This window comes from Lepidothrix coronata, unplaced genomic scaffold, assembly GCF_001604755.1.
Source record: "Lepidothrix coronata isolate B3197 unplaced genomic scaffold, Lepidothrix_coronata-1.0 Scaffold39, whole genome shotgun sequence".
In the NCBI taxonomy this organism is placed as follows: domain Eukaryota; kingdom Metazoa; phylum Chordata; class Aves; order Passeriformes; family Pipridae; genus Lepidothrix; species Lepidothrix coronata.
Window position 1 is genome coordinate 4,122,187 of NW_016690219.1, and position 25,727 is coordinate 4,147,913.

At 45.7% G+C, this 25,727-nt stretch overlaps 2 protein-coding genes across 6 annotated transcripts; both read right to left on the reverse strand.

The window, feature by feature from the left end:
- Positions 1-672: 672 nt before the first annotated feature.
- TDRD6 (tudor domain containing 6) lies at positions 673-12,020 on the reverse strand. Of its 2 annotated transcripts, XM_017813046.1 has the most exons (5): positions 5,405-12,020; positions 4,844-4,962; positions 3,684-3,773; positions 3,205-3,262; positions 673-1,358 (listed from the first exon to the last, which is right to left on the reverse strand). In XM_017813046.1, the coding sequence occupies exons 1-5, from the start codon at positions 12,018-12,020 to the stop codon at positions 1,297-1,299; spliced, it is 6,945 nt and encodes a 2,314-aa protein (XP_017668535.1). In that variant the 3' UTR covers positions 673-1,296. The 2 variants fall into 2 exon arrangements, with proteins under 2 accessions (XP_017668535.1, XP_017668536.1); XM_017813047.1 differs by lacking the exon at positions 3,205-3,262 and having other exon boundaries at positions 1,206-1,358; positions 5,405-11,806.
- Positions 12,021-14,398: 2,378 nt separating this feature from the next.
- Positions 14,399-24,487, reverse strand: SLC25A27 (solute carrier family 25 member 27). Of its 4 annotated transcripts, XM_017813153.1 has the most exons (9): positions 24,261-24,487; positions 22,590-22,781; positions 21,736-21,820; positions 20,996-21,118; positions 20,160-20,272; positions 17,883-17,967; positions 17,192-17,284; positions 16,745-16,847; positions 14,399-15,581 (listed from the first exon to the last, which is right to left on the reverse strand). In XM_017813153.1, exons 1-9 carry the CDS (start codon positions 24,361-24,363, stop codon positions 15,510-15,512), a joined length of 969 nt encoding a protein of 322 aa, XP_017668642.1. In that variant the 5' UTR covers positions 24,364-24,487; the 3' UTR covers positions 14,399-15,509. The 4 variants fall into 4 exon arrangements, with proteins under 4 accessions (XP_017668642.1, XP_017668644.1, XP_017668645.1 ...); XM_017813155.1 differs by lacking the exon at positions 17,192-17,284; XM_017813156.1 differs by lacking the exon at positions 20,996-21,118 and having other exon boundaries at positions 24,261-24,392.
- Positions 24,488-25,727: the final 1,240 nt, after the last annotated feature.

A 25,727-nucleotide genomic window follows, 5' to 3' on the forward strand; every position in this document is an offset into this window, starting at 1 on the left:
GAACAAGCAAAGCAATTAACAGTGTAATTAAGTGTTACATAATCTGTGATCTTAAAATGAGATTGCAACAATACCTAAGACCTGTCCTTCAAAATTTAATGAAGTTCTTTCCAACCTACCACCATGTATTGTCTTTATTAAGCAATTAAAGATGTGTTTGTCTTACTGAGTCAGCACTAACACCTGAAACCCACTGTGAGACAGCCAGCCTGACACTATCAGCCAGCCTGCATTCCTAATCCATATGGCAGCATGAAAAATCCACAGCTTCTGAAGAGGAGGAAAAAGCTATGCTATATAGGAGCATGGAACACCACTATAAAATAAAATCCCCTTTTCAACACCTGAGGAGGAGATTAGAAGGTGAGATCTCCTTTGAACAGCTGCAGGTTAAGTCCTTACACTGCTGTACCTGTGTAGCAGTGACACCATTCTATTGAGTCATCTTCATATTTATTGGAAAAGCTTCATCTTTCATTAGTGAAATTGGAATAACTTCAATTAATTACGTGCTATTAATGTTTCTAATTATTCAGCATAGCTCACAGTGCTCTTGAGAGCTGGTTAAGGTCAAAACAGAACTAGGGACTGCAGAACAGCCCACACAGCATTTGTGCTTATGCATAAGGAACAGACACAAGTCAGTAAAAAAACACATTAACAAACCAGTATATGTCAGCCAAAGCTTTATTCTAGCTTCTTCCATTGCTTTAGAACAGCACCAAATGCAAGATTCCAACCCAAAACAACTGTATTTCCCAATGGAGAAAAAAACCTTCCTCCCCCCACCACACCCCTGCAAAAATACCCTCAATTTTTATTTTTGTTTTTGAGGAAAAAAACCCATGTAACAACATAACTTTTGCTTTCCAAAAGCAAACATCAGCAAGCAGTGCTGTACAACAAATAGCACATACAGAAACTCATAAGAAGCCTTTTTTGAACAACCACCCACCTTAATACAAGAACTCGATACAAGTCAGTGCTCCCACACACAATAAGAAATGCCAGTCAAGAGGCAAACTTGTTTCATAAAGAAAGTACAGTTATGAGAAACAAGCTAACAATAACAGTCTACCAACAACAGCTGTAGGAAAAAAAGCTGACAATAAGTCTACCATCAACACTTCTTTGACAAGGAAGTGCAGTAGTGACAGGCATTTGGTCAGTTAGGGAGAAAAAAAAAAAAGTACTCAATGCTTGGCTTGTATTCTTGTTCCCATGAACACATTTTCATGGGAATGTTTGGCCCACAGGCACTTAATCAGTTTCATGTGGTGAACATGTCACTTGGTTTCAGCAAAGCTGGAGGGCACGAGTATCTTCAACTAAATCACAACTGTGGCCGGTTTGCTTTTCTACAGGGAATAAACACAGATTAGACCCAACAAGATGTGTCTATAAATGTATATAAATGCATTATCATCTAAAGTCACAGCTCTACAGGGCTTCAGACTAAATATTACCAACATATTGGACCATATTAGAAGACTACATTTACAGAAAGATGAAAGAGCAGACCTGCCCAAAAGATGAAGCAGCAGTGCTCCCAGATTCCAGTTATGAGTTCAAGTCACTCCATCCCTCATTGGGCTTGGCATACACCACTGCAGGAGTTTTTGCATCCTGTGGATCAGATACCTTCTACTCAAACTGCCTTTCCAGGCAGTGGCACACATGTGCAGCAAGATCCAGCTCTGTGACATGTGGTTGCACCACCTTAGCTCACATCTCCTGTGCTGCTGCTGAGAGGGCGAACATACTTATTTCATGTGAAGTGTTCAAGAACAGACAATGGGCAAATTTGGACAATAATATTTAGCAACCAAATAAGGGAAAACAACAAAAATGAAGAGGTAAAAACTATAAAAGTATTATCAAAACCACAAAATCAAGAATAATTCTGCATCTAGGTGATGCAATTGGGGGAGAATTTGTAGATTCACCATTTTAACATTTTAATCAAGTTCTTTTAACTGCTTTTTTTTTGCTTAACAGGCAACTAGATCTCTATTGCAGGCTTCATTATTTGCTACCCATAAACCAGTCAGCTTTCAGTACAGTTGTACTGAAATATAATTACCAATTCAATCCCTGAAAGCAGATATGCTATCTCTACTTAAACTCAGTTCAGTCTTCATCAGGCAACCACAGAAACAAGTTGCCCAGACAGGTTTTGGAGTCTCCATCCTTGGATAGATTCCAGACCTGTCAGTAAGGTTCTTAGCAACCTCATCTTGTTGACCCTGCTTTCAGCAGCTCCAAAGGCCCCTTTCAACCAGAACTGCCCTACAATTCCAAAGATTATAACCAGAAAGAACCTGTACTATTTATTTGGTGCACTGATTACCAGTAACACATCAAAATTTTTAAGAAACAATAAAGATGTACATGCACTATTCACAGACAACTAAGATGGTATTATTATGGGTTTAGATTTATAGAGGGGCCCCTGGTGGTCTCGTGGTTAGGGTGCAGGACTCTCACCGCTGCGACCCGGGTTCGATTCCCGGCCCCCCGGGCAGATGGAGCTCGTTAGCCCTGTGAGGCAATCCATCTAAGAGAAGGTCACTCTAAACAAACCTACGTCCTGAGACCCTCACTGCCACTGTCCGAGTTTCACTCGGCCCCGGCAGATGAACCTCAGGATTAAAGGGTGGGCTCAGTTCAGCGCACGCTGTGTCTCACCTAAAAAATCCACTGCGCAGGCTCGAAGGGTTAATGACCTTTCCCAAATCTTCGCTCGCGAAGACTGGCCATTATTAGATTTATAGACCAAAGATCTATTATGGGATTGGGACACTCAAATTCCAAACTAAATGCTTGGTAGTCTGCCTAGCAGTCACTCACTCTGCCTCAGAAACATGAATAAGAACAGCACGCTCAAAACCCTACCAAAAATTATAGTTTGGGTGAACCATCCAAGAACAAGCTCTTCCAAGAGGCTCAATCCTTCAGGTGAATAAGCAATTATTAAACTGATTTCCAATCCAGACAGAGTAGCAGCTCTCATTGCATGTAGTCACCCCTAAACTGACAGAACACAAGCTAATGCTACTAAGAAAATCTCAACAATAGTATCAACTACATAAATTCAAATTAGTGTTTTAACTGTGTTTTCTAAAATAAAACATTTTCTAGAAAATTAGAAAACGTCTCAACACCAAATACACAACCCGTTTGGGAGGTTTCAGGTACACTTACCATGAAGCAAGGACTCCTCTGGTAAGGACTGGAAGTTTTCTGTTGCAGGGGTTAATGCCTATACAAAAAGGGATCTTCTTAGGAAGCTGGCACTGTTGCTAAGACATCCACTGAGATGCTTCCTTTAATACTAGACTAACTTTTTACATCAGCACTACTGGACTCCTATTTACCACTGTTTTCCCCCCTTATAATTCACTATATTAGGTCTTCTGCCCACTTTTCGCTTTGATTCAGAAACTGCATGTGAAGAACAAACTGGAAATTCATTCTGTTATCACCACAGCATGGCTGATGACCTGAGCTTTGGGTTCTAAACACGACTTTTTCATGGTAGGTACTTCATGAAGAACACTGGTGAAAACCTTACTATTCTTTCCTAATTCATAATAGAAGTATTTTTCATGATTTACCAGTTAGTTAGCACCCTTTCTAAAAACCAGTACTGTCCTACCCAGTCCACTACCACACTGCCATACCTCAGATGATCTGCAAGCCGAGTCAGGAATACCGTTCCAGACATTCTCAGGAGCCACAATTTCCTCGTTGCCACTGGACAGATTCAAGACCTGCAGAGAGGGAGCCAAAGTGTATCTAGCACAGCAGCAATACACTCAGCAAATAAAACACTGCAGTGGGAAAACACAACTGAGGACTCCCTGCCTTTAGAAGGTTTTGAGAAGTCTGGATCTTGCAAGGAAGAGCAAGTTAATCTCTAAAAAAACTGAATATAACTACTGAATCTGTTCAAGGCTCTTCTGGACTTCTAAGCTAAGTATAGTGAGAAACAAAGGCTGTAAAATACCTACTAGATCAGAACCAGAAGAAAGCTGGTGAAATAATAATACATAATAGACACTGAACCTCATCTGAATACAGCTGAGGTTAGTTTTAGATACCCAAGGGATCTACTAGCAAAAGAGGTGGCTTCCACAATCTCAGGCATTCAATCTTCCAAAAAGTTGCTTTTCTGTAAAGATCTTTTGGATTTGCAACCTTAATTATAACTTAAAGGTCATTTTATCCAAGTATTACATCTGTGATGAGTGTACATAGACACACACTCCCCTTGAACTGAAGGAAGGCTTCCGATTCATCCCATAGCATAAAGAGCAGTAGAACAAGGCAGCTCCCTAGATTATCCTCTACTGTTAAAGTTAACTCCCTCTAAAGTTAACTCCCACTGTTAAAGTTAACAGCCACTAACGTAGTACACATTTCGCTGAAGCAGGAATAGTCTTGGATTCATTATTATATACAGTATAGTTCAAGTTTCTTCCCGAAGTTCTACTGTTGTAGCACTAATTCCTCAAAACACCAGTAAAATAGTACCAGGTTTCATGAGCATTTAATGGTAAAACAGCTCCACAGCAGAACATTAATTCGCCGGCCAGATACAATCATGCATATGAGTGTGCATCTCAATCTGGAGCCACCTCCTTCAATATTCCCAGTCAATACAAGGGAATAAGATGTGAAGTGTTGGCACGTAGCATCCAACTCTGTTTGAGACACTTCTGTTTCTCTGTAGCCTATTATAGAGTGAAGATCTAAAATATTCAATTTTAAAATATTTAGAGGAAGACTACAGAAGGGCCAGATCTTAAGAAGGCAGAAAGAATATTCAAACCATACTTACCCTAGTACCTTTTTCAGATATCTCCAAAATGCGAGCCTCACACCACTGGAGGGAGGTCCACACCACACATTTGGAACCAACATCAAAGCCCTTCAGATTACAAGGATATTCAGGGTGTGCTACAAGAAATTATGACATATCGATGAAGGAGGAAGAAAAAAAAAAACCAAACACATGAAGTCCCAAAAAAATCACCCCTCAAAAAACCTAAGATGCCTCACAACACTGCTCCCCTGCCCCACTCCAAACTACTTACTTGATGTTTGAAAGCTAAAATTTGTCATCCTGAACAGTCTTGCAAATGTATTTCATGTTCTGAAATAGATTTCCAATCAAAATCATTAATCTCCCCAGGTAAGATTAGTTGCTGTTACACTGTCACGTTAAACATGAGATATTACACTTAGTCTGCTGTCCTTAACCCATCAAAGCATACTGACATTAACGCTAATATGTTAACTTATTAGGAAATAAAAATTAGGTTTCTACAAGAAAGCTATTCTCATGTCTGAGTGAGCACAACATTTTGATTATTTAACTTCTCAAAATCAGGTAATTTACCTGCACTGCAGTCAGCCAAGTTCTCGTGTTGCTTTTCTTCTTCTTCATCCCCAGACTTACAGCCCGATGACTGCACATGCGTATTTCCACACTCTTTAAATGAGTCAGTCAAGTCTTGTTTCATCCACTCTTCCACACAGTCATCTTGCTGCTTCTGCCTCCCCTTACGTTTCTTAACTTTGTAGTCACATGATTTTACAGGGAAAACAGGCCTCTGATCCACTGAGTCTTTCGTGAGAAATGAAAGCTGACTTCCACTATTTGCAGAATTCTGCAGCACAGAATGTTCCAACCCTAACAAGTCCTCCTCCCTGTCTTCCTGAGAAGGCTGAACATCAGGCAGCACCAGTTCCAGAAAGTGCCCAAACTTGGCACTTACCACTGACTGCTTGTCATGGGTCTTCAGGTCCAGTTGTTTCTCAGGTCTACCACCAGATGATGACAGCTTTAGGGGAGGAGCATCTGCTTCCATCCAATCACCTAGTAGATCATCTGCCTGATGAATTCCAGACAAATTCACTTTCAGTTTCTTTGGGTTCCCTCCCAAAGAAGGCTGAACATCAGGCGGAATCGGCTCTTCTGACTTCTTTCCATCACTAACTGAAGGCACCAGGTTTTCTTTCTCATTAAGTAATGTTAAAATTTCAAGGAAGTTCAGAGCTGCCAACTCTCCTGTCTCCTCACTACAAACTGGCAGCTCCAGCAACTCCTGTTCCAACACTGTCTCTCTTGCTTCACTGCCTGATGCTGTCTGCACTTCAAGTGACTTTGTTTCCAGGGTTTCCTTTGTTTCTTCACTGAAGGACGACTTGGCTGAAAGTGCCTCTAGATCCAGCAGGAACTCTTTCAGATCATCATACGAATAGTGCATTTCTAATGGATCCAGTTCTACCAACATCCCTGTTCCATTGCTGGAAGATGGCTGTGCCTGGAGCACTGGCAATTGCTGCAGCTCTTCTGGTTTGTTTCCTAGAAAGAGGCTGGCTGCTGAAGCACTGCCCATCAGTTCTGCTTGCAGCTCAGCATCCTCTCCAAACAGTACTTCAGACAGTTCTTGTTCTGAAGCTGTCACTTCACTCCCTGAAATGTGAGGGCTGCAGCATCTCATTGGTTCTAGTAACATACTGTTATCACTATCGCCTTCAGACAGAGGTACTTCTTTATCAAAACTGTTCTGATGCTCTGCTGTTTCATATCCATCATCAGCGTTCCCACTGGCAGCTCCCACTGACACATTTGCTTCTGCAGTTTCTAAGCACTCAGAAGTTACACCCAGGAAAGGTTCAGAACAAAGTAAAGCACTTCCTTCCTGGGCTAATCCACAAACAGCAGTAGTTTCTCTTTCAAGACAAAGACCCATATCACTGTTTGAACTTCTATTTTCCTTTAAGAGGTTGTCAAGACTTGAGAAAGCACTGTCACCAGTTCCTTTATTAGCCTTCCAAAAAGGCTTCATCTCTTCATTAATACTATTGCCAGAAGCTTCCAGCTTGACAACACAGAGAGGAACTTCAGAATCTTTATCTTTCCGAGTCTCTACTACTTCAGCTTCTAATACAAGGTCTGCAGTCATATCATAAAACTTCTGATTTGCTTCACTAAGCCATGAGCCCTCTGAAGGACTGAAACCTGACAGACAGCAAGCAAATGCCTGACCAGGTACTCTGAGCAGTTCACACGGAATCTGTCGGACCATCTCCATGCCAACAGCTTCCTGGCTTCCATAATCCACATGTCGAACAACTACACTGTCACCTTTTACACTGATGATCTGAGCTCTGTAGAACCATCCATCTTGACTGTATTTTGCTAGACAAGTATGACCACTTTTAATACAAGATATTCTGCCATCATTCAAAGAGCTCAGTCCAAGCTTTTCAGCTTCCTCTATTTTTTTGTCAATGTAGCTCAAGTGTTCAGTATCAGCACTATGACACCAGAAGTATTCTGGGCCATTTACTACCGTGATGTAAATTTTTAAAGTCTGACCTGCCTCTGGAAACTTCCAGATAAATGATTTACAATCACAGGAAATCTCACTTGGTGCCTGAGGAGGCAAAGGCTCACATGAAGTTATCATGTCACTGTTCTCCCTTTTATCAATTATTTCAGTTGAACAAGATATCTCTGTACTTGCAAGATCATTAGGTAAATCCACTGTTATTATACCTTGATGGTCACTGAGAATAACTTCCCATTTATCCTCAACCTTTTCTACAAATTCACATGACAGCAGGATTTCACTTGTTCTCTTGGTGAAGTAAAGCACTGCTTTCTCTGCCCAGTCTGTATTTTTTTTGCACTTAAGTCCACCTAGGAAGCAGTGAATGCTTATTGCTGGAATAGATGACAAGTCCTCAGGGAGCCTGCGTGCTTGATGAACAGTAATTACTGAAGTATCACCATAATCAATATAGTGTACCCTTATTGAATTGTCAGAAGTCTTCTCTTTTACTGCAGCTCTATACCACAGGTTGTCTTCTGAATAAACAGCACTGATTAAATCTCCTGCTTGGAAAAATTGTCCACAAGGATTCTTCGCTGGTGTCCCATTGTTTAAACTTTCCAAAATGCTGTTAAGCTGAACCTCATCACTCCCTAATTGAACATAAAAATCCAGTGGATCATTGACATAAGACACATACACTAACGTTTTAAGAGCTGGCACTATCTTCTGTTGTGGTAGATCAGACACATTTTTAAGCATTACACACCTGCCTTCAGCACCAGATTTAATATCTGACAGTGTATCCATCTGGATAGGGAGCAGAGACTCCTCCCCTGCTTTACTTAACAAAATAGCATCCTTTTTACTGCTAAGCATTTCATCAGATTCTAGTAATCCAGCTGCCAGATCTCCCTTGCGAGAGGGCTGGAAAAGGTTTACATCTTCTTTGAAGTGCCTTTTGCTCCCTTGTCCTCCCTGAGCTTCAGATCCACATTTTTTGCTTTCAAGAGGCCTCCCTGCATTTAAAGGGGACACTGCAGTCTCATTCACATCTGCATTTCTAGAGCACCGAGTCTCACTTTCTACATGACCACACAGTCTTGTGTTGTTTAGGCTTAGCTCCTTCAGTTTTGTATTAATTTGAGTATTACTATCAAACAATTCAACCAGCAGCGTATTATCAGAGTCCTTTGCTACTACTATTGCTTTTAATTGCCTTTCTAGGACAGCTTCCTTAAACCATGTTGCAGCTTCTTTGGAAACAGAAGATACATCAGATATGGAACATTTTATGGCCTGCATTGGCACAAGCAGGATATCAGAAGCATCACTGGGTAAAGGAAGCAGATCGTCTTTCTCTACAGTCTCCGTGTTCCCAAAATCCACAAAGAAGACTTTTGCCTTAGGTTGTGTTTCCATAATTACTCCCCTGTACCACTGACTGTCAGCATACCTTGCAAGGCACAAGCTCCCAGACGTTCTCAAGGTTCCCGTGCTGGTCATTGTTTCACTCAGGCGACTGATGTTATCAGCCAGCTGTGCTAAGGTATCTGCACATCTTTCAAGCTGGCAATAAAATGTCCATGGATCCTCAATGTGTGTAATATAAACTTCTTCCTCACTCCCAATTTTGATACCATGATTAGAATAATAGTAAGAATGAAGCTGAACCAAGGATGCCAGATGCTTTTGAGGAAATAAAGGTCTGGCTACACCTCTCTGAGTCAGAAACTGGCAAGCACTCTGAAAAGGTGTTATTAAATCTACGATGTTAAACAGGTCCCTATTTATTGAAGCCAAGGCAAATATTGTACACTTCAGTTCAAGTTCAGATGACAAATTAACAACAAACTGCTGAAAAGTATTAATCGCTTCTTCTTCCCAAGCAAAAGGATTCTGACCATTGGGCTGGATTAAGTTGTAAAGGCTGCACCTGAAAGCCTGAGCCTCCAACCTAAGGAAGCGCTCATCAATTGCACGGAGGTTTGACAGGTACACCTGCTCTCTGTTGCCATAGTCAACATAGACAACTTCTACTTTTTCTGCACAAAGTGCTTCACTAACAATTAAAGCCCTGTACCATTTCTTATCCTTTGAGTACTGGGCTAAACACACGAGATTTGGCCAAACATGTGGCTGGGATGAATTCTTACAGTGCTCCTGAATTTCATCCATTAGTAACTCGAGGTCACGGCTATTTCTACTCAACTGACACCAGAAAACACTAGGATTTTCAACGTATGACAAAATAACACTAACAGTACTTCCCACTTCTAAGTGGCCTCCACAAGAATAACCTGGCTTAATTTCCACATAATTCTGTCTCAAAGACACGTGCAAGTTTCCCTTGCCCTTATATTCCTGAGCAGGAAGAGATTCACTACTTTTAGAACTGTGAATGGCTGCAACAGGGCTCTCTCTGACCATCACAGTGATGTCAGGATCAACTGCTCTATCATTGCTCTTTAGAGCAGACTCTTCTCTAAGCCTCTTCTCTGCATTTATTTGTTTTTCCTCTGCACTAGTTGCTAGGGAAGAGGCCTGTGTCACAGCCTTTTCATCTGAATTCTGGAGAGTCTTGGGTATTTCACACCTCTGGTATTCAGCATAACCTCCCTGGGCCATGAGTTTACTTACTCTTTTCTCTCCTAACTGGGTCTGGTCAAAAATTTCAACCATGTATTTGTCACCCTTCAAACTCAAAAACCAAACCTTCAGTCCCTTGTTCAGCACAATCTCCCGGAACGCAGACACAGAGGCTTCACTCCAAGCCCCTCTCAGAGGGGAGACACCTGCCAAACAACACTTCAGAGCTAGAGCAGGGACTTCCCTGAACCGAGGGAGCAGGTCCTTCACCGCACACCGATCCACAGTTTCCGTACTGCCCCTGTCCACCAGGTGTATTTCCACCCCACTGTCCAGCACCCTGGTGACCACCGCTCGATAAAAGCCACCCTCGTTCCCACTGGCACAACAAAGGGATCCAGGGTGTGGGTCCCACCCAGCACCATCCAGCTTCGTGGCATGGGAGTAGAAATTCCACATGCACTGCCTCAGCTGCCTGAAAAGCTGGTGGTGTTCATTGAGCTGCAGCCAGAACTCAGATGGATCTCGGAGGTAGGAGACCTGTGCACTGTAGAACACACAGGTCTTTAGCTGTACACCAGGTACATCAGCAGAGCCCAAATCTCTGTGCGTTAAGACAGGAGGTGCTTCTGATGACAATTCCAATTCTCCAGCTGAGGATTCTTCTAATGCCAGCTGCCCACGAGCCTTAGTTTGGCTAACCTGCGTACAACTGCTGACCAGGCAGCAAGCCTGAGACCCAAAAAGATGGTTCAAGTTGACGCCGCTTTCCCCATACAGGGTCACATAATAGAGATGCTCAAAGGAGTTAAAGGCTTTGATGCGAGCACTCACTCCTCTGCCTTGCACCAGTGCTTTCAGCATATCGATCTGTGATGAGGACCAGCCACAGCCCCCATCAGAAACACCCTGAAGAGCACACACATAAGTCACCACAGGCATCCGAAAACACTCAGCAGGCAAATGGCGCAAGTTAGCTCTGGTCACAGTCTCCTTCCTGCCATAGTCCACAAAGATCACGAGAGCTGCCTGCTGGTCCTGCTCCCCTGTAATAAGCTCCAGCAGAAGGGCACGGTACCACTGGCCATCCGTGCCACGGGCAGCACAGGGCGAGCCTACCTTGGGCAATAAATCCTGCTCCCACCGGTCATAAACATGGCACATGGTATCAGAAAGGCAACGGATCTCCTGGGACAGGCATTGCAACTGGCAGTAGATGTGATGTGGGTCAGAGACATGGGTCACTAGGACAGGCTCTGTCACACCCAGCTGAAGCTGTGGGTAGAAGTAATCCAAGGCAGGTGACAGGGGCCGATATGACAGCAGCACGTGGAGAAGCTGAGGCACTGCAAAAGCTCCAAGGGAACACGTTGAGGGCTGCCGCTGCCAGAGCCGCTGCTTTAGGTGGCCAAAAGGCAGGCAGCGCCTGAGCACCTGACAGAACCAGACAGCAGAGACCCGCCTGGCCAAGCCCAGCTGCCGCATCTGGGCCACGAGCTGGGGCAGCTCGAGCACGATGAGCTGCGGGGACATCACCTCCTGCACCACACCAGACACCTCCTTGCCGTGCAGGAAGCTGAAAAACTCCATCGCCTCCACCGTCCACTTGGAGACCGGTGAGTCCCCGCAGCCCGTACCCTCAGGGCCTTGGGAGGGCATGACATTGGCCACGACGCAGCCCAGCACCTCCGGCGGCAGCTGGAACAGCTCCGGGCAGCCCCGCGCCAGGTAATAGGCGGACGTGGCCACCACGTACCCCTCGTCCATCAGGAACACGCGGTACCCCTGGGCGCTGCAACTCACCACACAGCAGCGGTACCAGAGCCCCAGCACCTCTACGAGCCCCAATTCACCAGGGCACAGCCCCACTCTGCCGGCCGCCTGCCCGCCGGGCTCGGGGCGGGCCGCCAAGCGCGGCCCCGCCGCCACCTGTATCTCGCGGTGGAGGCGGGCGTAGTCAGCCTTGCGCTCGTCCAGTAGCCCCCAGAGCCTCAGAACGGGCACGTCGGGGCGCAACCCCACGGCACGGACGCGCAGGGTGACAGCGGCGCCGCGGCCGAGCGGCCCCAGCCCGGCGTCCATCACGGGGCCACGGGAGCTCACCGCGCCCTCGCCGCCCGCACGAGGAGAACAACCACCCCCCCGCCTCCCGCGCCCCGGCCTTATATGGGCCACGCGCCGCCCACGTGACCCACGGCCAACCGTTTAGCGGCTGTCCCAGCGGTCGAGCTCACTTCGATCCTCGCGGGGGGGCGGGGGGGGAAAAGGGGTGGAGGGCGCTAATACACAGGGACCGCTCCTGCTCAACCGCGACTGCCCGGAGGCGCCACAAAGAGGAGGGTTATTACGGGGTTATCGCCCTGGCGTCGCGGGGCGCAGCGCAGAGCCCCCAGGAGGTACCCTCGGGCGGCGTGGAGCGCTCCACGTCGGCCAGGTGGCAGCGGGGCGGGGTGAGGGGAGAGGGAGCCAAAGCTGCTCAGCTCCCATTGGCCAGAGAGGCGCCGGAGGCGGGACATGCGGCAGGGCTTGGCGGCTATTGGCCAGTGCGGGCGGCGGTGTGAGGGTGGGGTGCGGCGCGCGGGCGGGGGGGTGCAGTGTGAGAGGGGTTGGCGGTGTGAGTTCACGGGGTGTCAGTAGTGTTTCACACTGAAAAAGAAAGCTTTGTTAAGGATTAAAGCAGTTTTTCACTACCAGACTTTCTAAAGACTTTGTGTGTGTGTGTGTGTGTGTGTGTGTGGTGTCGCCTGAAGGGATCCGTACTGGGGCCAGTGTTACTGATGTCAGGGGAGGGTTAGGTTGGATATTAGAGAAATGTTCTTCACCCAGAGGGTGGTTGGGTACTGAACAGGCTCCCCAAGACAGTGGTCACAGCACCAAGCCTGACAGAGCTCAAAAAGTGTTTGGATGATAATTCTCAGGCATGTGGTGTGACTCTTGGGGACGATCCTGAGCAGGGCCAAGTCAACATATTCTGTACTTCTGTGAATATTTTCTTTAATTATATAGACAAAAAGATCAAGTACACCCTCAGCAAGTTTGCAGATGACACTGAGCTGAGCGGTGCTGTTAACACTCCTGAGGGATGGGATGACATCCAGAGGGACCTGTATAAACATGGGAGGTAGATCCACAGGAACCACGAAGATTTAACAAGACCAAATTTAAGGTGCTGCACCAGGGTCAGGGCAACACCTAGTACGAATTCAGGCGGGGGATGAACAGATCAAGAGCAGCCCTGTCGAGAAGGACTTGGGGGTGCTGGAGGATGAAAAGCTGGACACGACCCAGCCATGTGCACTTGCAGCCCAGAAAGCTGGTTGTGTCCAGGGCTGCATCCAAAGCATGTCAAGGGAGGTGATCCTGCCCCACTGCTCTGCTCTGGTGAGACCCCACCTGTAGTGCTGCCTTCAGCTCTGGTGTCCCCAGAACAGGAAGGACCTCGACCTGTTGGAGTGAGTCCAAAGGAGGCCACCAAGTTGATTAGAGGGACGGAGCACCTCTCCTATGAGGAAAGGCTGAGAGAATTGGGCTTGTTCAGACTAGAAGAGAAAAGGCTTCAGGGTAATCTAGTTGTAGCCTACCAGTACCTGAAGGGAACCTACAAGAAAGATGGAGAGGGACTATTTACAAGAGCATGTAGTGACAGGACGAGGGGGAATGGATTCAGAATAAAAGAGGGTAGGTTTATTAGATATTAGGAGGAAGTTCTTTGCTGTGAGGGTGATGAGATACTGAAACAGGTTGCCCAGAGAAGCTGTGGATGCCCAATCTCCCTGGATTTAGGCTGGAGGTGTTCAAGGCCAGGTTGGATGGGGCTTTGAGCAACCTGTTCCAGTGGAGGATGTCCCTTCCCATGGCAGGGGATTGAAACAAGATGAGCTTTGAGGTCCCTTCCAACCCAAACCATTCTGTGATTCTATGATAAAAATACTTATTCTAACTCAATCAATAGGTACATCTGCATATCCATCAGCAGGGTTATCAGGGTAATGAGATGGCGGGCAGGGATGTAACTGAAGCAGCAGCTTTGCTGGTTTGTCATTGCTGGTGATGGTGTGCAAGGCAAAAAGAACTTGGATTAGTTTCTCAGGGTGTCAACTAGAAAAATATCAGTATTTCTGAAGAAAACCTTCTGACTGATGCACAGGAAGGTGCACCTAAGTATGAGGAGGAACTTCTTTACTGTGCAGTGACCAAGCACTGGAATAGATTGCCCAGAGAGGGTGTGGAGTCTCCCTCACTGGAGATATTCCAGAATCATCTGGACACAATCCTGTGCCATGTGCTCTGGATAATCCTACTTGAGCAGGGATATTGAACCAGATAACCCACTGTGGTCCCTTCCAACCTGACCCATTCTGTGATTCTGTGACTCCCTAATAATGGTGAGATTAATTTTTTCCAACACCCCCAAATGCATAAAGCCACAACAGAGCTACAATAAAATCAAAAAGTATAAGTGCAAGCCAAAAGACATCCAGACTTTATTTAACGAGAAATTGGCACATTGAAGTCACTGGTTGCAAAGATCAGAAGAAATCATGAGTATTTACTCAGAGAGCCAAGTCTTGCACAGTCATTCCATTATTAGATATTACTAAATCAAAGCCAGCTTTGTTCTGTCTACTAATGGTGGCTTTTAATACTGCATTTTTGCCTCTTCATTGCCAAAGATGAACCTAGTGACAAACAGCACTAATCTCCTTCCCTATGAAATCTGGAAGGCTTTAGGTTTCAAAATAAACAAATCACTCCTCTTCAAACATTTTGTGTTTTAAAGAGAATGTTATATTTCCACCAAGATTTAAAGTGGGCAGAGTGCATATTTCCATGGGAAAGTGGTACCTTAATAACCCAGTCTGCCACATCAGCACCGGGACTGTCACGGGACAAGTAGTTCAGCTTGGAGTATCATGAGTCCTTCAAGAGGGGCGGAGTGAACAAGGCTTTTGATTTCTTGGGAACAGGACTGCATTTCAATCATGGATCTACTCATGGTTGAGTACGGAGGTCAGGCAGTCTCTGGGAAGTAAAAGGAACACAAACCCTTCCGCTTTTGGAAGCAGAATCAGATAAACTGCTTTTATCTTTTTCAATACCTTTTTCAGGCTTGGTTTGCTGAGGCATCACACTAACAAGAAGTAGTTCTTTATGTGTGTGCAAACACAATTAATAACAAAAATGCCCAAATAATTTTATAGATGCTTAGCCACAGAAGATGTTCAGTGCTACGTTTTGCTCTTGTCCTTAACAATAGGAACCATCTCTATTGTCAAACAAGCAGACATTATTATATTCCATTTACTTGGTAGACTTTTTCTTTTACCCTGTTTACTGTTTCAGTAAGCTCATGATGGCTGCTAGTTGAAGTATTATTGTGACAATTTTAGTCTGTGCAGATAATATAAATTGCATTTAGCAGTCTGACAACCAAATAGTGTCCTTAAGTCATGGCTGTTTCTAACCAGTAAGGACTGGATTTGGAGAAGCAATGTATACATGGATCCTACTGCCATGTGAAATGAGAATTCAGTTTTTTGATTCTTCTCTGTTTTGCCAATATTGAGGATTTTAAAAAGAACTAACTCCACAGATCCTTCTGATTTGTTCATATGTAAGCCAGAATACCAGCGACCAAGGAGCCTGTGAAAGCAAACACACAAGTTAGAGGCTTAGAACAGAAGTAATCCAATAAGTAAGCCCATTAGATTAACTTGTCTCCTCTTAAAAAATTACATTCTTAAGTTCAATCTCATGTTGCACTGGTTCCCAGAGAGGTTGTGAACTTCTCATCCCTGGAGGTGTTCAAGGCCAGGTTGGATGGGGGTCTGAGCAGCCTGGTCTAGTGGAAGGTGTCCCTGCCCATGGCAGAAGGTTGGAACCTTATCTTTAAGGTCCCTTCCAACCCAAACCATTGTATGATTCTATGATTTTGTCTTTCATACAAAAATCATAACATTATATGTGATTAGGCCTACCAAATCCTTCACAAGACACCTAAACCTCTTTCTTTTTTCAGCTTGCCAACTCATGAATGTTTGACCTGAAATGTTTCATACTTGTGGGCTACTTCGGGCTGAATGCTTTTTAAATTTTTTAAAGGGTTTACGTGTTCTAAAACCTTAATCAGAAAACGACAAAGTTTGCTTTGCATAAAATGTATATCCTGCACCCATTTAGTTGAGATGCTCTTTGGGTTTTTTTGTTTGTTTGTTTGTTTTTTATTTCTTTTTAATTCTTATGGACTTAAAAAAGGTAATCACATGTAAATTTGCTTTTAGGAATTGCCCTTTGCTCAAACTAACAGCAGAGTTCCAGTTCCCAGGCTCCAGTTACTGCTGCCTGGCTTAATTGTAGAACTGGAGCTTTAACAGCCCAGCAGTGTACAGGAGAAAGGTTGCCAGCCTGAATACAAGAGGGGTGAAAATGAGACCCAGGAGGGAGAAGAAAGTAATTCTGGGATCAAGAGAGAAGGAGGAATGAAAGTATGAGGCATGCAAAGGTTGTCCAGGGCTGGGAGTAAGAAGGGAGCATTGGAGAGTTTGGGGAAGGGAGAAAGGAAGGAGCCTGAAATTGTAAAAACAGAAAGGAAACTGGCTAGCAATTAAGCAGGACAATGTTTTCCAAATTAAAGAGGTATAAAATGCAACATGAGAGAAGTGACCCTACATGCAGCTGTGTAATGCACTACATTCGGCTATGCTAACTGCAATTAAAGAAACTGAGAGACTCAAATAGTGTTGAGGAAGAAACTCCTCACATTTTAATGCTAGTTGTTCTTGTAAAGAGAGTTAAAAGGCACATACCATTCGCATCCAGGTTGGTATAAAGCCTTTGTACAGAGACATAAACCCTTCACCCTGGACAGTTTGAATCAAGCAGTCCATGGAAGACTTATATAGCAGACCCCTAGGAATGTGCAAGGAAAATAAACAGTGTTAGGATTACAAATGTGCAATTTTTAAAAAATCACATCCCCCTCATAAAAATAATTTGTTGCTGATATTTCTTTACAAGCAAAAGCTCTTTTGTAAGCTCCTTGGAATCTAATCAGAACTGAAATCCACTGGAGTAACTGGCTATGCTTAGGTTGCCATCACAACAACACCCTGCAGACATTTACTAAATCAGTAAAATCATCAACAGAAAGATGAAGAGCAAATCATAAACTTAGCACTTTGCTTCCAGTGAAATCGGTGAGATTTAGGGTTTTCATTTTGCTTCTGAAAAGTTGGTGCCCGAAGTGCCCACACCTTCCCTGCTTGTCTCTCGGCTGGTTCATTATCCGGGTTTTGACCACGTCAGCAGGGGTTCCCAGAACAGCTGCTACCAGGCCAGAACAGACACTGCCAACAGCAACAGATACTTAAAGAAGAAACCAAGATGTATCATGACAACTGTAGCATTGTGATTCCAGTTCTTATAATAGAGATATATTACAACAGTTATCATAAAATCATGAATAATAACTTGTAAAATAAACTTGGCTTGGGAGAAGGCTTGCTAGTATTGCTCTTGCTGAGATGTCCTCCCAGCTGCCCTCACCTCTGTGTGCTGTTCTGAGGCAGGAATGAAGGACCTACAACACGCAATTCATTATATTGTTTCTATAAAGTAGATTTCTTCATCATTTAAGGGAATAAAAGAGATTGTTCTGCAGGGGTTATATGGCTGTGCCCCCACAGATGAGAGCAAAGGTGTTTAAAAGCACCAGCAAGGCACTTGTAGTGAGGGCAGTTTTGTAGCAATAATTGCACATCCTTTCTCTTGTGTCTTTTGTAAAGTGATGCTCTCTTGGGAAAAAAAATAAAATTCTAAAGTTGCATTTTATCAACAGTATCAAAATCAAAGAATAGAGGCTTCTGCTGACACAGAGAGGCAGATGAAGACAGCGAGACTGGAAATGCTCTACAGTGGAAAAGGGGTAATCAGGGAATACAGCACCTGGAAACACTGTGAGTCACACTGTTGTCCACAAGTGGCGTGTTCAGAAGCAAGAAGTGTTTCACTGTGTCGTAAGTGGTCAGATCTGTAGAGAGGATAATGAGAAAAAACAATACTGTCAGAAGCAAATGGTGTCTATGCTGTTCATGGCATAGGATGTTCATTTCCAGTGCAGCTCCTCCCATTGGCACAGCTGGCACTCTGCCCCCAGGTTCTGATGATGATTGTGGCACCTAAGTCCTGTCTTTAGACGTGTGAGCACATGCCACTTGGATCCTCACAAGTCTATGGGACCAGATGGGATCCACCCAAGGGTGATGAGGGAGCTGGTGGAAGAGCTCGCCAAGCCTCTCTCCGTCATCTACCAACAGTCCTGGCTCACTGGGGAGATACTAGACGATTGGAAGTTGGTGAATGTCACACCCATCCACAAAAAGGACTGGAAGGAGGACCCAGGAAACTACAGGCCCATCAGCCTGACCTCAGTGCCTGGCAAGGTTATGGAGCAGATCATCCTAAGTGCAATCACACAGCACCTATAGGATGGACAAGGAATCAGACCCAGCCATCATGGTTTTAGGAAGGGCAGGTCCTGTCTGACCAACCTGATCTCCTTTTATGATCAGGTGACCTGCCTGGTCGATGAGGGGAAGGCTGTGGATGTGTCTGCCTGGACTTCAGCAACGGGTTTGACACTGTTTCCCACGGCATACTCCTGGGAAAGCTGGCAGCCCATGGCTTGGACAGGGGCACTTTCTGTTGGGTTAAGAACTGGCCGGAGGGCCGAGCCCAGAGAGTGGTGGTGAACAGGGCTGCATCCAGTTGGCAGCCGGTCACTAGTGGTGTCCCCCAGGGATCAGTGTTGGGCCCAGTTCTGTTTAATATCTTTATTGATGATTTAGATGAGGGGATTGAGTGTACCATTAGCAAATTTGCAGATGACACTAAGCTGCGGGGGAATGTCGATGAGCTGGAAGGCAGGAGGGCTCTGCAGAGGGACCTGGACAGACTGGAGAGTTGGGCTGATTCCAACGGGATGAGGTTCAACAAGGTCAAGTGCCGGGTCCTCCACTTGGCCACAACAACAACCCCTGCAGCGCTACAGACTGGAGACAGAGTGGCTGGGGAGCAGCCAGGCAGAAAGGGACCTGGGAGTTTGGATTGACAGGAAGCTGAACATGAGCCAGCAGTGTGCCCAGGTGGCCAAGAAGACCAATGGCATCCTGGCCTGTACCAGGAACAGTGTGGCCAACCGGTCCAGGGAAGTGATTCTTCCCCTGTACTCAGCACTGGTGAGGCCACACCTGGAGTGCTGTGTCCAGTTCTGGGCCCCTCAGGTCAGGAAGGACATTGAGGGGCTGGAGCAGGTCCAGAGAAGAACAACAAGGCTGGTGAAGGGACTCGAATCCTATGAGGAGAGGCTGAGTGAGCTGGGGTTGTTTAGCCTGGAGAAGAGGGCGCTCAGGGGAGACCTCATCACTCTTTACGACTACCTGAAAGGAGGTTGTAGCCAGGTGGGGGTTGGTCTCTTCTCTCAGGCAACTCTCAGCAAGACAAGAGGGCTCGGTCTTAAGCTGTGCCGGGGAGGTTTAGGTTAGATATTAGGAAGAATTTCTTTACAGAGAGAGTAATCAGGCATTGGAATGGGCTGCCCAGGGAAGTGGTGGATTCTCTGTCCCTGGAGGTTTTTAAGATGAGACTGGATGTGACACTTAGTGCCATGGTCTGGTAACCACAGCAGTAGTGGATCAAGGGTTGGACTTGATGATCTCAGAGATCCCTTCCAACCCGGCTGATTCTATGATTCTCCTTTTTGTTCCCATCTGCTCTAATTTACCTCAGAGGTGATCGCTGAGCTGTGTCTGGGTGACCCTCATCAGACCTGCTGCTGACTCAGCTTCCAGGCTTGGCCTCAGACTTGTCTCATCACCACACACTTCCCTGAGGATCTGGATCTTGGTGAAGCCTCGCTGCCTTCACTGGCTCTGCCCTGCAAACCTTGAGTGCTGGGGGCTGGATTGTAGCCTGGTGAGGTCCCTGCTTTGCTGGCCGTGGGATCCCCTCAGCGCCTGGATCACCTTTCCTTAAGCCGAGGCACAAACTGTTATTTTTACGCAATTTGATTTCCACAGGACAGAAACACAGGTGCACAAGGCAGAGGTCACCTCCAGTGAGCTCCAAATGGGTCCCTAGTGTAGGTAATCAAGACACTAAGACTCTCCTTTCTTAAAGCTTATGTGTGGCCTTATGTGCTGCAGACCAAGTTATTCCATTTACCTCCCATGTTCACCAGAGCAGCCCTCTGAACATTTGGCACCCATCCAGCCCAAAGTCCCCGTATTCCTCCTTCAGACAGAATCTTCAGAAATGCATGGTGCACACCCCGAAACCTGAAATCAATATGCAACTAGTAGGTAGACAGCCCAGATACAGAGAAATCTTTGCATATTCCAGTACTTTGCTGCACCTGATCCTTACATAGGATTTATGCAATTTACACCTGCAAGGATCTAGCCCTCTGGATCCATTTTTTGATCCATCTTTGACTTTCATGCCACAATATTTTACCAAACATACTAGTTGCCTTGCTAAGCAGTGACCTGATCTCTAACAGCAGACAACCCTTTGATCCCACACAGGGTTGCAGTAGTAAATGTACAAGACACCAAAAGATGGTAGCAGTTTGGGATGCAAAGAGCACCGTGTCCTGGTATTTGCAGGAGGGTCTCAAGCCCTGCTGTCCGTGCATCCTGCATGAGCCATTTCCCTCATCCTTTCTTCCAGCTTACCATCTTTAGAAGGCATCCTTCCCTCCCCATGGAAATATGGTGGCCTGGACATGCTGCAGCACGGAGGACAGGTGAGAGTTTGTGGTTCTGGGACCAATAAATCAGAATAAGGAAGGCAAGTATAAATGGGATAAGGAGAAAGTCTAATGTCCCCCACCCTGTTCACTGCCCAGAGCCATTGTGTGCTTCCCAGGCACTGCTCTCCCCCTGAAAAAGCAAAGAGAAGCTGGAGAGAGGGAGTGGCAGAAAACAGAGAGAACCACACTCTGGGCCAGAGCATGATCAGTAACAGGAAAAAAACCACCAGCTCTGAGAGGAACCAACCGTAACGGCTTTCCTTCCAACTTCCTCTTTCCCTCCGTCTGCATCTGCACCTTCACCAGATCAGTTGGGCTGGCGAAAAACTGTCCGATGGCACCTGCAGACATGCCTCCAACCACAGCTTTCCTGCCAAACAGGGGGAAATTTGTGCTCCAGAATAAACTGAAAATCTTCAAAAATCACAGTGCTTGAGCTGCAGAGTTCAGCAGCACGACCCAGGTGGAACATGTGTAAATGGTTGCTCCATATACTAATGACCAAAGTGAAGGTAATAATTGTGGTGACTGCAGGTTGTTAATCAGTAATATTTCTGCCAATTTTAAGAAAGGATTAAAACTTGCCTGGGGAAAAAAATCAAGGTTGCATTATGCTCCTCACTTAAGGTTTAAAGGCAGGATGGGAAGGTACACAAGTAAGGGATGATACTCCACATACTACAGCTGAATGCCAGTGTGAAATTCTAAAGTGATTGCTGATATATAAGACTTTTCTTTATCTCTCACTGCTGCTAATTGGGTTGTGTTCATTTTCTGGTTCTATTTATTTTAGTAAAACCAGAAATATCAGTAGTATCCATAGTTCCCCCTTCCTGAGGCACCAGCCATGGCAAGTATTTTGTATTAGATTTTCTCAATCTCATCCTAAAACCAGATACATTTTGGACCCAAGATTTGTCTGCAGGACTCCTTCAGTGAGGACAACCCCCAAACAAGCAATAAATATGCATAAATATGCAACATTACCAGAGAGGAAAGGTTTTATCCTCAGCCCTACAAAGCACAGAGTCACGGAGATGTTCATAAGCAACCATCCGAACACCAGAGTACACTGTGGGAAAAAAAAGCAGGAGACAGTTCTTGGGTCTGCCATTTCTGGAGGTCACACTGTGAGCGAGACATCAAGAGATTGGTTTAAGACACTCTGGATCTCACCTGGGTCAGCTGGTCACTGCCCTCACGTTTGTGAGGGTGTTACCTGGTATCAGTGCTAGAGATAGACTGTTTCAGCATCAGAGAATCTCTCTGGCTGAGCCATGTGTCTGCCAGGAGGCAGCATGGCTTTGCCTTCATCCTAAGGAGATGTGACTGCATTGCCTCCCCCTCAGCTGATGCCAAACACAAAGCGTCCCACAAATACTTTTGAGGTTTGTTGCTATCACCGTATTTCCAAATAAAGTACAGAAAGCTGTTACCTGTGGCCAACCCCCTGATGCATTTCATCTAGAACTTGTATTCTTCCCTAGTGCTTGGAACCTTATCTTTTTTTCCCAGCCTGTCCCCACTTCCCTCAAGTATAAGATATTTATGGTTCTGAGGACTACAGGTGCCTGTTTTGCTTCCTACACAAGGCCTTCCAGCAAAGATGACAGGGAAATTATATTTTGTTTTCCCAGAAGCCAAAATAAGGCATAAGGAGAGAAGGAAGAAACAATATTGATCCAAAATCCCCTATATATTTCAAAGTGGGATTGCAGGCTAGACTGAAGTTCTATCACAGATACATCTAAAATACAAAGAGATATGTCAAGCTCACTTCAAAAGGCTGTTGGCCACAGAAGGCAGGACCCACACTTGTCCCATCACAAGCAGATAATCACCTATGTGGCGGTAGATGGCTGGCGTGGCTCCTTGCCAGAGCTTCCCTAATCCCTCCTCCTGCACTATTCCTGCTGCCGTGCGCAGCATCCCACGGTACGGGGCTGCCTGGCCGGACGCAGCTCCATCCCGATGGACGGCAGCCTCACCTTGGATCTGCAGCCGAGTTTTCGTGAGATCCAGGGGAAATGTCACTGAGGAGAAAGGGCAGGGAACACATGTGAATATGAGTGTGGCTGTGGGGAGACCTCCCACACTGGGAACATCTGCACCAGAACTCCCTGCCAGGCACCACAGGCATCAGGCGCCGTACCTAATGAGTGCAGGAGATTCATGGAGGGGAGAAGATTCACATCGAGAGCTGTTAAAAGCAGCTCTGGGCACAAGTAACCAGATTACATTCCCGTCAAACACCAAGTCTTTCTCCCACATTTCATTTTTCAGATGTGTTATGCAGTATGTGTGCTTTCCAAGAGACTCATGATTAAAAATCCTGTTCCTGTTAGTCCCCCTGAATAAAGACCAGTCAAATCTCTCAGTCGTTCGTGGGGCCTCTCCAATTCTGCCCAGCATAGAGGCAGCACATTAAGGTCAGGAACAACCCCACACTGGCCATTGTAATGCAGATACACATGCAGACTCACCTACAAACCTATCTACAAAGCTGTCCTACAAACCACCCTAAAACATGCTGCTTTTCTGATTCAGAGACTAAAATCGTATCTAGCCTGTTATTTCTCTCACTGAAATAACTGCTGGCCAGAGAAGTAGGTCCAACTTGATTTCAGCTTCCCAGGGCTGCTCCTGAAACAGTATGGATACATGGTTGCTGCACCTCATTTCAGTTACAGGCTGGGAGTTCCTCTCTGGATGAGGGACCTTCCCAGGCTGTCTCAGGTGGTGAGTGCCCAGGAGCAGGGGTTGTCTTTGGTGTGATTCCTGAGCAACACACCAGGGTCCTTCCAGAGCAGGACTCAGGTGCTGGGGGAATGCAGTCAATGCTCAAAGTCTCAGCAGGTTTACAGTCTATTTGTGCATTAGGTTTGGTATTCGTGTTTAAAGATTAGAGAAAATTGAGAAGTTACAAATCATTTAGAGCAACGTAACAGATTTGCCTCTAAGAGCTTGTAGAAATAAAGCATGCTGAAAAATATTCCAAATAAGCTACTTGATCACAAAGCAGTGCTATGCAGATGCCACAGTGCTTCTATCCCACGTTTCACCAAATAGTTTTCAACTCCATTTTTAAAGCCATCTCCACTGTAACCAGTCAGTCAATTTTTGTTTGATTAACTTCCATTAACTATGAAAAGCAAATTTCTAAAGGAATCAGCCCTTGCTAGTAACTTAGGCAACAGATCTCCCTGCCTCTAGTCTTTTCCTGGAAACCCAGCAACAGCAAAGCTTAAACCAGTCACAACTGTTCTGTGTTAATGACTGCAGTCCTTTGGCAAAGATTTCATCCTGAAAAACCCGCCCTCCAGCCACACTCAGGTGACATAAAGCACTTGCAAGGCTTAGATTACAGAAAAGTCACGGTGAGCACAGTGAAATGCACAGATTTGCTGGAGCAGAACACTGAGAAATGGGGCAGCCGGGGACTGACGTTTTCCCTGCCCCCCGTAAGTAAATTTTGACCCCTTTCCCTCTCGGAAAATCAGGATGAGTTGTACCTAGTTCTGCCACAGCCGCTGCACAGGCTGACAGAGCAAATTTGCTGGCTCGGGGCCACCTCTGTGGAAGAGGTAAGCTCTTCTCTTCTTCTGCAGGTGACATCTAGCATCTCACATGAACCGAGGCTCACCAGCCACCCAGGTCTGTCTGGAGCGAGAGCAGACCCTAGCACAGCTCAGTTCTGGGTCGTTTAGGAGATAAGTTGCTGAAGGTCATGTTTCTCCAGCGCCAGCACCAGGAACTGCAGCAGCCCGAGCGGCTCCTGCAGAGCTGGAAGGTCCTTCTGCAGTGACACAAGAGAATCCTGCTCAACAGGCTCCTGGGAAATGTAGTCTGTCCCTGACGCTGCCCTGCGCCAGGAAACCGGTAGTGCAGGTACAGTCACACACACAGTTTTGTCCATTATCATCTGTATTAAAAAGTGTAATCATTAACGAGAGCTCGAGATTACGAGCACATGTGTGGGGGGTGTTTGCTTTACAAGGTGCTGTCGTTGACAGCAGCGCCTCGGGAGCCCCAAACTGCATTCCCATGTCAAACAGCTGCACAGGCATCCGTAAGGGATGAAGTGATACAGTTCTGGTTCAATAAGAACTGCATTAGCAGCAGCTATGTGCCGAGCTGGGGTGATGGAGTGCTTTTAGCAATCTGTGTCTCCTGCGGATTAGGCACGAAGCAGTGCAGCTCGAGATGACGGAAGCTGATCACTGCCCAGAGCCCAATAAGTGAAAAGTTTAAAGCTTTTCCTGGCTGAATGCTGAAGCCCTGTTAATTGTGTGCCGGTCCTAATTTCTCTTAAATTAATGTAGACATATTTAGGTCCTCATCATTCAAAAAAAAAAGGTATGTGCTGTTCGAGAGAGGTGTTTCATTTATCACTAAGGCTCAGCTGAGTCTCTAAGTTAATCATTAGCCATTAGTCAGTAATCCTCATGCTGAGGATTTGGGGATTTTTTAGGTCACAGAGAATTATTCCAGACCACCTCCCCACGCACTTGTTTGACTGCCTGACATTTTGGTGTGTGGTCCCCACTGCAAGGATTCAGACAAATGAAGTGAGCATTGCAGGTGAAATACTCAGCTGATGTCCAATGACTTTATGTCGTCACTCACCAGTAATCAGTATTAAACTCCATCCTTCTTTGGGTTAAAATTCGTTAGAATTCATGCAGTGATAAAGCAAGCTACCGACAAAACCCTGGTTAAAAATGGGAAGAATGCAAACACGCCTGGCTGCAGGGAAGGTACAAGTGGTTCAGAGCCTTTTTCCTGACAGTTCGTGAAATCTGCTGTGGCACTTTGTGCCTCCTTCCAAAACTGTTCTCTGGGCTTGGCCACTACATATCAGCCTGCATATCATCGATTCATAATATAGGCTGGAGAGGACCTCTAGAGGTCACCCACAGTCATCGTACAATCCTCTTCTCAGAGCAGGGAGAGCTTCAGAGGTACATCAGGTTGCCCAA